The 14,168-nt window shown below is 43.0% G+C and overlaps 1 protein-coding gene and 1 long non-coding RNA gene across 7 annotated transcripts in view; one reads left to right on the forward strand and one right to left on the reverse strand.

Annotated features, from left to right (window-relative positions):
* The window catches only part of trim36 (tripartite motif containing 36), a 187,350-nt gene that overhangs the window by 71,784 nt on the left and 101,398 nt on the right, over positions 1–14,168 (reverse strand). For all 6 annotated transcript variants that reach the window (XM_041186595.1, XM_041186598.1, XM_041186596.1 and 3 more), the window contains one exon: positions 5,566–5,687. In XM_041186595.1, coding sequence (XP_041042529.1) covers positions 5,566–5,687 — 122 coding nt within the window. The remainder of the gene's footprint in view (positions 1–5,565; positions 5,688–14,168) is intronic.
* The window catches only part of LOC121277307, a 77,544-nt gene that overhangs the window by 18,567 nt on the left and 44,809 nt on the right, over positions 1–14,168 (forward strand). The window lies entirely within an intron of this gene.

Genomic DNA, 14,168 nt, shown 5'->3' on the forward strand with positions numbered 1-14,168 from the left:
AGGAAAAGTACCGTCAATGATTCAATGCAGTCACGACACTGAGAGTTGGTGGGGGAGAGGGGGGGTGAGGGGGGCGCAGAGGGTAAGGCTACCAGCTGGGTTACATGCCCAATGCCAACATGGTACTCACCCTGCCAGAGCGCAACAAATCCTTGAAGCACTTGCAGCACTGGATCCAGGTGCATCGCACCACATCGTGGGAGCTCACCACCTCCACCACCTCCTCCCAGGCACGTTTGGTCATGTGGGGTGGGGTCTCCTCCTCCCATCCTGGGATACGAGGACCTCCCACTGTGCTGCCACCTCCTCGAGGAGGGCAGCAAGGCAGTCATCAGAAAAATGAGCACACTGCCCGCCCCCCCCCCCCCCGCAACCCTCCGCTGGCCCACCCTCCAGCCTGGCCTGCTCACCCGAACCCCTCTGCTGCAGCCTAGCGCTGACCATTGTGAGCAGCCTGCAGGAGGCTGCCGGGCCTTCCTTTAAACAGATTGTCGGGTCGCCATTGGACCCAGCGGTCTGTGCACTCCCACCGCCACCCGTCCACTCCCGCTATCCTCGGGAGTCGGGAAACATGCTGGGTGGGCCTGAATTGGCGGGCGGCAATCTAGTCCAAGCCCGCTACCGCTCTGCCCCAACCACCCCCCCCCCCGCCACCAGATTGAACATTCTGCCCATTGTGTCTGGATTTAAGTCTCATCAAGACCAAGGTCTCTTGTTTCCATTGATGTCACCATTGTGGGATGGTGAGAAAACACATTCTCACCTCAGCATCTTTGTTAAACATATACTCTCCTCTTCTCTGACCCCTCCACTCCAATGCTTGATTCCTCCTTAGTTATATGTAAGTGCCTCAGTTTGTGTCTGCTGGTTCTAAGAGTGCTTTATGAATTGAGTTTGAGCAGTCTCAGCCAATTTTTTACTGGATACAGGCCAAAGCTCAAAGCTGCTCATTATGTGAATTAATCTGACAATCTTGTCAGAGGCCTTAAGGATAAGATGCATGAGAAATGGGACAAATCAGATTCATGCAGAAGAGATGGGTTTCTGAATTTGTGGCTGAGATACATTTTGAAGCAAAGTAGAGGGATCTTAACTCTCTATCCGGTCATTTTATGTTTTCTTGACAGTGACACTGAATAATGAAGTGAAGCATTCTATTACCCAGCACTAACTGTCCTCTTCTTAATGGGCACAAGAATGCAAACATTATCTTTTTCTCAAACCAAAATTATGTACCTTTTCTTTATTCCTTCATGTGATGTGAGTGTCGCTATTTTCTTCTTTATCTCTCATATACAACTATCTGACCCAAAGCATGGATAAAGAAACAGCCATAGTCACATTTCATGAATTATAACTACTACAGGTAGGGTTTCTGATGATTGGGTGAGAATGTTCTGAAAACCAACAGAAGATATTATTTAAGACCATCTTACAGGCTTCCTGTAGTAATTATGGTTTTATTTAGTGTGCAATGTACCTTCAATAATAATACGTGTTAAGGAAGATCACATGATCGGTAGTAACCAACAGGAGAGTAGCGTGGGCTATCTCATCAGGCAGTGCAGAGATAGAGTTGGAGTTGAAAGCACATGTGAGGTTGCTGCTGATTATATTGTAAATAAACTTAATGCTTCCACCCAAGAAGCGTCTGCTGTTCAACCCGATCATTAATAGTACAGCTCAGCCACCCCACAACAAATTGGCAACAAGGATAAAACAGGAATGACTGGAAGAAATCACGTTGAAAAGAAAGGGAAATATACTCACCAGGTACGCTGTCGCTTTAGCTTAAAGAAGAAATGGGCCTCGATCCAAATGATTGAGAAATGGGCCAGAGCACTTCCAACATTGAAAGGAAAAGTACAGGATTACAGGACCCCTGAGTGAGAGTCCACAGGAGGGGTGAGTGAAACATTAGAAAAGGGGAGAGAACCTGTACTTACATTGTGGAGTGGGCAGCTGCCCCACAGGCTCAGTGGGTTGGAGAGGCTGGCACGCAGCTTGCAAGTTAAAGGGAAGGAGCAGCGTCAGAGCAGAAATCAGTGCTGAGTTTTTAAAATTAAACAAAAAGAAAAACAGCCCGATTGGACCATGAGGCCGTGGGTCTTCCGAAGTGAGGGGCATCCAACGTCAAAAGAGCCTGCGGAGTGAAAGGGGAGAAAGCCCTGCAGAATCGTCCAGAAAAGAGAGAGGAAATCGCTGCTGGGTTGTTTTTTTTTTCTGAACAGGAACCAAGTTTTACAAATTTAAAAGAGAAGAAGGTCCACGATCATGGTGATCCTTCCAAAACTCAAAAAGCGCGGGAAACACAGCATTGAAAAGCCGACAGCTGCAGAGGCAGCCGGAGTAAAAAAGAACGGTGACTGCTCTTAATGCGGCAATATGTTTAAAGCAGTAAATATAAGAAAAATGGCTATGGACAGAAAATTAGAAGAGGTCCCAGAGAGAAGGCAACTCTGCTGAAGGGAATAAGACGCCAGGGAGAGGGCAATTCTATGGAAGGCAACAAGAGACCCCGGAGGGGGGGGGCAACTCTGCGGAAGGGAACAAGACATCAGAGAGGGGGCAACTCTCACAAAAGGAATAAGAGACCCCAAAAAGAAGGCAACTCTGCAAAAGGCAACAAAAGACCTAAGAGAGAGGGCATCTCTGTGGAAGGCAACAGGGGACCCCAGAGGGAGGGCAACCAGAAATTAAACAGTTGAAAGAATAGTTGGTTGTCCTTCAAGATCAAATGCAAAAGTAACCAGTCAGCAGTATGAAGAAATTAAGGTGTCTCAAATAGTAGAATGGTAGAAACACAAAGAGGGCTCAGGAGAAGCCCTGGTAATTGTAGAGGACTCACAAGAAGCCCTGGGAGTCATATATAGCTGGATACAACCAGGAGACAGGAGTTCAGAGAAACTCTAAGACAGTGCCAACTCGGTGAAGCTAGCTGTCTAGCAAAGAGCTGAAGAATCAGCTCAATGAAGCCAAGGAGGCTTTGGAAGCAAAAGTCACAGCATTTTCCAAGATCCGAGTAGATAGTGAAATCATGGTTAGGTCAGTCACTGAGCTCAGACAAGTTGAGTTTGCATCTGAGAGAAGTCTGGCCAATAGTGAAGTCAAAAAGAAGGCTGAGATTAAAGTCTGTGCTGGGAAAAAGAAAAATGCATGTTCCAAGCGAAGGAGGTAATCTATCTGGATGACCAGGTAGATTCACAGGGCCTCCACCCTGTTGAGAAGAAAGTGAGAGCCATAAGAGAAGCACCTCTTGTGCCAAAGAACACCTCAGTGCTCAAATCATTCCTAGGAATGATCAACTACTATGGGCAGTTCTTACCCAATTTGTCTACAGTGCTGACCCCCTGCAATCTCTACTCAAAAAGAGCAAACGTTGGTCTTGGGAGGTGCCCCAGAAAGAAGCTTCATAAAGGTGAAACAATTGTTGTACTTGTCCAATTTATTAGTGCATTATGACCAGACCAAAGAATTGGTGCTGACATGTGACACATCTCCCTATGGAGTGGGAGCAGTGCTCTCTCATTGGATGGACAGCAGCACTGAATGGCCAATAGGTTACGTATCAAAATTGCTCACCACAGGGAAAAGGGATACTCGCAGGTAGAAAAAGGCAGCCTGTCCATCATCTTTGGTGCCAAGAAATTTCACCGGTACCTACACAGCCACCATTTTACAATCATTTCAGACTACAAACCATTGCTAGGATTGTTTAGTGAGGACAAGGCTATACGACCCATAGCCTCAGCAAGAAAACAAGGATGGGCCTTAATTCTTGCAGCATACCAATACACTTTTGTACATAGACCTGGCTATCAAATCGCAAACACTGATGTCCTTAGTCGTTTGCCTTTACAAGAAAATGATGAGCACGTCCCAGTTCCACAGGAACTTGTTTTACTGTTAAATTTCTTAGATTCCTCACTGGTATGTACTCAACAGATCAGAGACTGGACAAGTTGGGACCCAGTCCTATCTGAAGTATGAGAACCAAATGCTACATGGTTGGTCACAGGAGCCTGTATCTGTTTAAATGAAACCGTACTTCAACAGAAGACACGAAATAACCAGCCAGGATGGCATCTTATTGTGGGGAGCAAGTGTGATAGTTCCTCAAAAGGGAGGGGAGCCACTTTTAATTGAACTACACAGTGCCCATCCAGGAATTTCCTGAATGAAGACCATTAGCACACAGCTACCAATGGTGGCCTGGGATGGATGGTGAAATAGAGAGTTTAGTAAAGCATTGTGAGCAACTTCATTACAGTCATGGGAGTGGCCAGGTAGACCCTGGGTGTGGTTACGCATTGACTACCTTTCCTGGGAACAACGTTTCTGCCCATAGTTGGTGCCCATTCAGAAATAGTTGGACCGTATATGAGCTGAAGTCACCAACATTGGCCACTAAATTGAGAAACTACGTCAGAGTTTTTCCATTCACAGGCTACCAGATGTAATCGTTTCCGATAATGGCACAGCATTTACAAGTGCTAAGTTTCAATGGTTTATCAGACTCAACGGTATTACTCGTATGAAAACTGCACCATATCACCCGTCCTCAAACAGACTGGCCGACAGGGCAGTTCAAACGTTCAAGGCAGGTATGAGAAAGCTAACTGGTGATTTCTTGGCTACCAAGCTAGCATGCTTTATTTTTCATTACAGGACTACCCCTCACACAACAACAAGTGTCACACCTGCAGAGTTATTGTTGAAATGCCATCTCAGGACAACATTGAGCTTAATAATGCCGAATTTAGAGGGGAAGATGGAAAGGAGTCAGGAAAGCCAGAAAACTAGTCACAACTGGCATAGTCGTGAGAGGAAATTTACTGTGGGAGAGACGGTATACGTGAAAAATTTCAGGGAATGGCCAAAATGGTTACTGGGTAAAATAAGTGCAGTGACTAGACCTCTATCTTAACACGTGGAGGTGGAAGGTTGGATCATCCATAAACACGTGGAAGAAAGAGACCATTCACCAAGATTTGGTTCCTCCGGTGATCATGACCGGGTCTGTGTTTCTGTTGAGGATACTCAACCCAGGACTGACATGTCTGATGTTCCTGTAAGAGTTGAGGATACAGAACTGCAAGTGCCCACTGAAGCACCTGATCTTCAGGCAACTCCGGAAAAGGAGGTTCCTGACAAAGAATCTGAAGTTGTGAAGCTGCGCCATTCCACATGTACCAGGAAACCACTTGAAAGACTGAACTTGTAAATATATGCATACCCAAGTTAAAAGGGGAGGAATGTAGTAATTATGGTTTTATTTAACGTGCGATGTACGTTTAAGAATAATACTTGTTAAGGAAGATCACATGATCTGTAGTACACAATAGGAGAGTGGTGTGGGCTACCTCAGGAGTCAGTGTAGAGATAGATTTGGAGTTGAAAGCACACGTGCAGTTGCTGCTGAGTACATTGTAAATAAACTTAATGTTTCCACCCAAGAAGTATCTGCTGATCAACTCTATCATTAAAGTACGACTCGGCCACCCCACAACACTTCCTTATGGATGTTAAGCCAAGCGAGGAACAATTTACTTTAGACACACTCACCATTTGTGAACGATAGTTCTTTGAGGAGCTCTTCCTCTCTGGAAACATCCAGAGTAAAACCTGTGAAGGATGGTTCTGCAGCTGGTTGGAAAGTTTTCAGAGATTCAGTAGCCATTCGGATCCTGAAGCACAAATATTATACCAATTGTCAAGTATTTTCTTTACGTGGACAAAAGGCACAAAAGACAAATGATAAACGATGCTTCTCAAGTCAAAGTTGATTACAAACAATGCAACAGAGAGAACTTTTTCTTCTCAAATGTTGTCGTAGGGGTTGGCCAATGGTTTTTGTTTAATTGGAGACAGTAGGCCCAATGCTGTTATATTTACAATGCATGTTTCTTCCACATCACAGATAGTAACTGGGATTTATGTTAACATCAAACATAGAAAATTAACTTTTCTTTCAAATTTCACCAGTGCTAATAACAAAGTAACCATCACAGTACAGTTCACTTTATTAAAACATCTGCAGTGTAAAGAGTTGTTCAAATGTTAATCACACAAAATGACAAATGGCGTAATGATTATTCATTTAATTTCTCCCTGCCATGATGGACCATTAAGCTAACACTCCTATTTTTAAGAGGTAAGAAAGGATACAGATGTATTAAAAATAATTCAAATAAATTGTAGATCCAGCAGATTTCAAAGATGTGAGGAATCCAGCGATATGAATCCTTTCTTGATATCCTGTCCTAATACTGCCAATATAGCAAGTGACAACATTGAGGAAAATATTGCCTTCAGTGACCTTCAAAGTAGGGAATTGATAAGTGACGATGATGTAGCATGGAAATCTATGTTCACACAATAGATTCTTACTGAAGCAGGTTTGATAGGCAAAATGGCTTTTTCTCTTGCTAGATTTTCTTACATTCTTAAAAATACTGTCCAGGAGGACAACTGTACTGGCTTAGACAACTGAAAAGAAATAAGAATGGAAGATTGAGAAGGAAATGGGGGAGGATCCTCACTATACTTATTGGGCACAAGCAAAATATTTTTCACTGGTTTGGGTACAAAAATGAAAGAGGCCAAAGAGAAGATAGAAGTTGGCTAGAGGAAATTGGCCCATCTATTTACTAAGCACAGACAGCAGTATTAGTGCCTTCTCCCACAGGATGGATGTTTTCAGTGTGAGTTTGGTGTATTTGGAGCATTAAAATATCAACCATCCTTTATGTTGCAAGTTGATGTATTTATTCTTGAACTTCCACATTATACACAGAGATATATAGAAGTTAAAACATGGAGACAGATCATTCGGCCAAACGGTGTTTACCCCCCCCCCCCCGCCCCCCCAACCGTGAACATAAGGGTTTGATAACCTTGAAGTGGGACATCTTGTGGAAACTCTTACAAATGTGGCCACACGGAATAGTACAAACATATGCCCCATCTATTTTCAAAAGAATAATCATCAACATGACTTCCATTCTCAAAGGTACGTATTCTACATGTTGAGTAATAGCAGTTCTCCATCCCCAATGATACATATTTACATTAGATGTTCTGGGATTACAGAAAAAAAATCACAGTACTATGTTGTGTAGATATCCTGAAATGTGGACTAAAAATCAAGTATAAGAGCTGTGGTATTGTGCCAAAGCCTTCTTGCTGGCAAGATTCTCAGTCTCCTATCAAGCCCGCTGAAGTATAACTGCTAGCCAATGAACAGTGAGAGAACTATGGGAATTCCACATAAATTTAGGCTTTACTCTTGCTGTGAGAAAAGTACAAAGATATAGATGGTATATTTCACCTTCCCACTTGGACAGTGAACTTATTTTAATGGAGATGAAAATTGGCCAATTCTGTAATGGTGGAAAATGTACTCTGTCGTTTTACTGCCCAAGCAGTGAATGTGAAAATTACTCCCTTTATGAATTAACTGTAATTTTTTAAATGTTAAAGGAAACAAAATAGAGGTGCTTCAGCCTTTCAGAAGGTTTAGGAAAGGCTCATTGGCAGGTGTGATTGTCACAAATTCTTAGGTACAAAAATAAATACAAGCTTTTGCAAGCATCTGAGAATGATAGGTTTTTGCTAGGCAAGGTTATAAAAGGATATGGAATCAAGGCAGGTGAATGGAGTTGCAAATAAGCCATGACCTCATTTAAAGGAGGAATAGGCTTGAGGGGATGAATGGCCTACTTCTACTCCTATGTTTCTATGTTCCTAACGATACGCCCCAGGCAAAAAACATTTGCTAGAAAAGTAGTGAAATAAGTTTATGTTTGACCTGTTTATAAAGCTATTAGGGTGGGTATAGTTTAGGAACATAGGAGCAAGTATAGGCCATATGGCCCTTTGAGCCTGCCCTACCATTCAGTAAGATCACGGCTCTTCTGACTGCACCCTCATAGCCCTTGACTTCCTTGCCTAACAAAAATCTGTCTAACTCTGTCTTGAATAAATACAAAGCCACCACAACTTTCTGGGGATTCCACACACCAATTATCTTTTGGAAGAAAATTGGGGTTTCGGCCTTAAAAGGGAGGCCTCTTATTTTTAAACAATGTCTCCTAGTCTTAGTCTCCCCCACAAGAGGAAACATCTTCCGAGTATCAAGTCTGCTCAGGATCTTTTTTGTCTCAATAAGATCATATCTCATTTTTCTAAGCTCCAGTGTGTATAGGCCTAGCTTTATGTTCTTCATAATTGTAGTAACTATAGTTCTGATAATTGTAGGACTGTAGCTTTAAGAGTAGTCCTGTGTTGTAAGATCACATAATCTGTGTAAACCAATGAGTTAGCAGTGCAGGGAACCTCTTGGAGAGAACTCTTCTTTAGTTATAGAGTTGGATGCATGCATGTAGTTGCTGCTGCTGTCTTGTAAATAAAGTTCAGTGTGCCTGGAAAATCAACTCTAAAACTGGTGACGAGGATAAGTCAGATCCGGTACTGTACCTCGCTTAGCGGGAGAGACCATTGCTACCTACGTGGCGAAATTAAAACAGCTAACGCAATATTGTGATTTCGGTGAAACCCTGAATGACATGCGCAAGGATCATTGGTATGTGGCATGCAAGAGGATGCTATTCAGCAAAGATTACTGGCTGAAGTGGATCTTGATTTTAAGAAAGTGTTAGAAATAGTGCTTACGATGAAAAGCGCTGTAAAGGATTCGCAAGTGATTCAAGGGGCACAAAATGGCTCCGGTCTCCTAGTTGGGTGGGAAGAGCCAGCTGAAAGTGGTGCGCAAAGCCGGAACTCTGCCACAAAGTGGGAAACATTCCCATTAACCGAAAATTTAGAGGAAACAGCTTAGCAGCCAAGTCAAAAACTAATTTTCATCAACATGGAAACAATCATTCTCCTAACGATTGGCAATTTAAAAAGGTAGAGTGTTATTTTTGTCACAGAAGTGGACACATATTGAAACGTTGCAAAGCGAGATTTGAACAGGTTTCCAGGCAACAATCAAAGTCCAATGACATGTATAATGTGGAAGAGCCAGAAACAACTGATTCTGACATTGATTCCTTATTCGAAATTAGGGAAGAAAGAGCCAATTCCTGTCACATTGCAAGTGAATGGTAAACCCTTAAAATGGAAGTAGACATGGGTGCTTCTACCACTGTAACAGGACGACACACTTTCAGATATTTAAATAAAGGTGATCAACAATTAAATTTGGAACAAATTTCTGCCAAATTGAAAATGTATACAGGTGAAGAAATCCAGATAAAAAGTATCATCAAGGTAACTGTTCATTATAGACGCCAATCAGCACAGCCACCGGTGATGGTGGTAGAAGGTGAAGGACCAAGCCTTCTAATTCATGGGTTGAAGGAGATTAAATTAAACTGTTCCGAAATCTTCCAGTTGCAGGCAGGGGGACTGCCAGAACTGCTAAAAATACATGACACCATCTTCAAGGATGAACTGGGCAAAATCCAAAGCCTACAGGCCAAGCTTTACATGGACCCAGAAGCAACCCCTCGCTTCTTGAAAGTAAGATTGGTGCCATACGCCCTGAGAGAGAAGGGCTGACGCTGAGTTGAACCAGTTAGAGAGGGTGGATGTCATAAAAGCAGTTCAGTTCTCAGAGTGGGCAGTACCCATAGTCCCTGTCCTAAAACAAGATCAGACTGTCCGGATCTGTGGACACTATAAACTAACAGTCAACATAGCAGCTAAACTGGACCAGTAACCTATTCCCAAGATTGAAGACCTCTATGCCAAATTAGCAGGAAGGACAACGGATACAAAGCTTGACATGATTCACACATATCAACAACTGGAACTGGATGATGCCTCCCGAGAATTTGTGACTATATACACCCACAAAGGGTTATAATAATGCTCACGCCTGCCCTTCGGTGTTCCTTTGGCCTGTGCCATTTTTCAGGGGATGATGGTGAGCTTGCTACGAGGACTACCTCAGGTTGTGGTCTACCTGGATGATGTACTGATAACAGGATTCACAGAAAAGGAACACTTGGCAAATCTAGAGGAAGCCCTGAAACAATTTTTATAAGCAGGAGTGCACCTAAAAACAAATGCACTTTTCAGGCAAATGAAGTCATTTATTTGGGCCACTGGGTAGAAGCCCAAGGGTTACACCCTGTTGAAGAAAAGATTAAAGCAATCTGAGAGGTACCTGCACTGAAGAATGTCTCTGAACTTAAATCATTTATAGGGATGGTTAATTATTATAGGCCATTTCTACCAGCTTTATCAACATTTCTAGACCCTCTACATTCACTGCTAAAGGAAAACCAGTGTTGGGTTTGGAAGTCACCCCAACAAGAAGCCTTCATGAATGTAAAACAGCTCTTGCACTCTTCAAATTTGTTAGTGCACTATGACCTGACAAAGGAATTGGTGCTACCCTGAGATGCGTCCCCCTAAGAAATGAGAACGGTCCTACCTCACAAGATGGATGATGATACAGAGAGACCAATAGGCTATGTATCCAGGACACTTATCACAGCTGAAAAAGGACCATCCTGCTTTGTGGGTGCTATAAACTAACAGTCAACAAAGCAGCTAAACTGGACCAGTAACCTATTCCCAAGATTGAAGACCTCTATGCCAAATTAGCAAGAGGGACAATGTATACAAAGCTTGACATGATTCACGCATATCAACAACAGATCTAAAAGGAAAGTCTGTCGATTATTTTTGGTGTAAAAAAATTCCACCAGTGCATGCATGGGTGACATTTCATGATGGTATCAGACCACAAACCACTTTTGGGTTTGTTTAGCGAGGAAAAGGCTATGCCTCCAATAGCTTCTGCACAAATACAAAGATAGGCCTAATTTTGGCGGCATATGAATACACCTTTGTGCATAGACCAGGGATTCACAAAGCCAATGCCGATGTCCTAAGCCAACTTCCTTTGCTAGAGAACAATGACCATGTCCCAATTCCCCACGAGCTCGTATTAGTGATGAATTTCCTGGATTCCTCACCAGTCTGTGCCATGCAGGTAAGAAACTGGACGAATCATAATCCAGTACTGTCTCGGAGGAGAGACCAAAGGCAGGATTTCCTGGTCAGCGGGCAGGGGGCGGGGCCCGCTCGCTGACATGTAAAATGACGTGAGATGATGCCAAGCGGAACTCCCAACGTCACCCCGCGTCATTTCAATCTTCAGGTCGGTGGGGGCTCAGCCGAATCAGCTGGGCGCCCGCCAACCTGTCAATGGCCTATTGAGGCCATTGACAAAATATTTAACTGAATTAATGGACCACCTGTCCAACCTTAAGGTTGGCGGGCAGGCCGAGAGCCCTGGTGGGCTTTAGAGAAAGCACGAAACCTCATCCACGGGTGGGATGAGGTTTCATGTATGTTTTTTAAAATTTAGCAGAAGTGTAACTAAAAGTGATGGACAGTTTCACATAAGGGGACATGTCAGAGAAATTTTTTTCTCTATTTTTGAAATTTTTTTTTAACATGGAGCCAATCTCCCTGAGGCAGCCCTTAGCCTCAGGGAAATGAGTTCTTTCACGCGCACACTCTCGGCTCAGGGAATCCCCCTCCACCCGCACAGGGACTGCATAGCGCTTCCAGGCAGACGTCACGCTGGGCGGGCCTTAATTGGCCCGCCCACATAAAATGTCGGCGCCCCCTAACAGGGGAAAAACTCTGCCCCAAGTGTTACATGGTTGGTTCCAGGAAACAGTCTCTGATGAATTGAAGCCATTTTTCAACCAAAGACATGAGATGAGCAGTCAAGATGGTATTCTGTTATGGGGTGGATGAGTAATAGTTCCTTCACAAGGAAGGGGACCACCCTTAGTAGAGCTACACAGTGCCCATCCGGGAATCTCACCAATGAAGACAATAGTACAAAGTTATCTTTGGTGGCTGGGGACAGACACGATATTGAAAAGGTGGTAAAACACTGTGTGCAATGTCAACAACTACAAAAGTTGCCAATGGCAGGCACATTACACCCATGGGAGTGGCCCGGTGGACCCTGGGTGAGATTGCACATAGATTACATTGGTCCTTTCCTTGGAACCATGTTTCTACTGATTATAGATGCTCATTCCAAGTGGTTAGACGCATATGAAGTAAAGTCATCAACATCAGGCGCTACTATAGAAAAACTACACCAAAGCTTTACCATCCACGGATTGCCAGAGGTAATCATTCTCAGATAATGGTACTGCATTTACGAGAGCTGAGTTTCAACGATTTGTCAACCTAAATGCTATCAACCACATGAAGATTGCACCTTACCATCCATCATCTAACAGACTGGCAGAAAGAGCTGTACAAACTTTTAAGGCAGGAGTGAAAAAGTTAACAGGTGAATCATTGGAAACTAAACTTCTTTCCTATTTCACTACAGAACAACCCCCCACACTATGACAGGAGCAACACCTGCAGAGTTACTGATGAGACACCATCTTCAAACATGACCAAGCCTGATACTTCCCAGTTTGGAGGGGAGGGTGGAGAAAAGTCAAGGGAACCAAAGAGTGACTCATGATTTGCATAGTTGTGAGCAACAATTTACTGTTGGTGAAGCGGTATATGGAAGGAATTTTGGTGGGGACTGAAGTGGTTACCTGGTAAAGTAAGCTCTGTGACCGGACTATTGTCATACCACATGGAAGTGGAGGGCCAGATCACCGGTAAGCATGTGGATCATTTAAGAAGAAGGGAGATACCCCAACAAAATGATGTTCCACCTGTAACCATTGCTGAACTTGTGGTTCCTGTTGAAGTTGCTCAATCAAGGACAGACATGCCCGATGTCTCTGTCAGAGTGGATGACACTGAACTCCATGTACCTAAGAAGGTACCTGATGTTTATGCAGTTCCAGACAATGAGTTTCCTGTCAAAGAATTGGAAGTCGTAGAGCTATGATATTCCACATGGATCAGGAAACCACCTGAAAGACTGAACTTGTAATTTTGTGACCTGAGTCCTGAGTCCAGTGAACTTTCTGTGAACTGCTTCTAAAGTGAATATATCTTTTTTTCATTAAGGAGACCAAAACTGTTTTGTGAAATTCTCCACTCCAAAGTTATTGCTGTTTAGCCGGTGTATTGAAGTAATAATTTCAATTAACTGACACTGTTTAGAGACAATAAAGCAATGCCTGACAGATACTTCAAGCTATGCAAGAATGTCACCGAGATGTGTGGATAGAATTTATAACAATGGAATGCTACTGTTGGCTGGTATTACTCAATTCTAATTCTTTGCAAACAGTTGTTTCTGCAATGATTATGGCACAAAGAGTCTTAGCCTAACTCCCTGACATACTTTAAAATCATTATACAAATAGACTGAGCTAAATCAGTTTAACTGGAAGACATTCATAAATTTGAATTCAGTTTTACCGAGAATAAGCTGAATCAACTATATCTATTTTCCTGCTCTAAGTACTTTGAAAGCTTTATAGCAAACATTATAATTAACTACAATCCAATAACGCGAAATATGCTGAGAGTACCAGATCAATTATTTCTGTCCCTGGTTGTGTTGGTTGTGGAATAGTAGCTGTGAAACAACAAAAGAGCAGTCCTGAGTAAAGGCAGCAAGAGCAGGGGTGACAGGAGTTTAAAGACAGCAGGATAGAAGGTCCAGGAAAGAGTATGGGCCCAAATGGAGGGTTGATCTCCTGGTTTGATAGTAATGGTAGAATGGGGGACTTATAGCAGCCCACAAGGTTACAGATAGTGATTGAATACAATTCTGCTGCTCCTGATGGCCCACAGCACCTCATGGATGCTCAGTTTTGAGTTGCTAGATCTGTCTGAAATCTATCCCATTTAGCACTATGGTAGTGCCACACAACATGATGGACGGTATCCTCAATGTGAAGATGGGACTTTGTCTCCACAAGGACTCAGTGAATCAGTGTAAAAAGAATAGAAAAGGAAAAAAAACCCTAGAATGCAGTCAGGAGGACATTTTTATCTAGTATTTAGCAAGCACATGACAAGGGGGAATTCTGGGCATAGTTTTAGAAAATGAATCTGGGCAAATGGAAGTGATATCAGTGAGGGAATATTTTGATAGTAGTGATCATAATTCAATTATATTTAGTGTAGTTATGAAAAAGGACAAAGATAGACCAAGAGTAAAATCTTTAAATTGGGGAAAGGCCAATTTTATTAAACTGAGA

Source organism: Carcharodon carcharias, chromosome 4, assembly GCF_017639515.1.
Source record: "Carcharodon carcharias isolate sCarCar2 chromosome 4, sCarCar2.pri, whole genome shotgun sequence".
Taxonomy (NCBI): Eukaryota; Metazoa; Chordata; class Chondrichthyes; order Lamniformes; family Lamnidae; genus Carcharodon; species Carcharodon carcharias.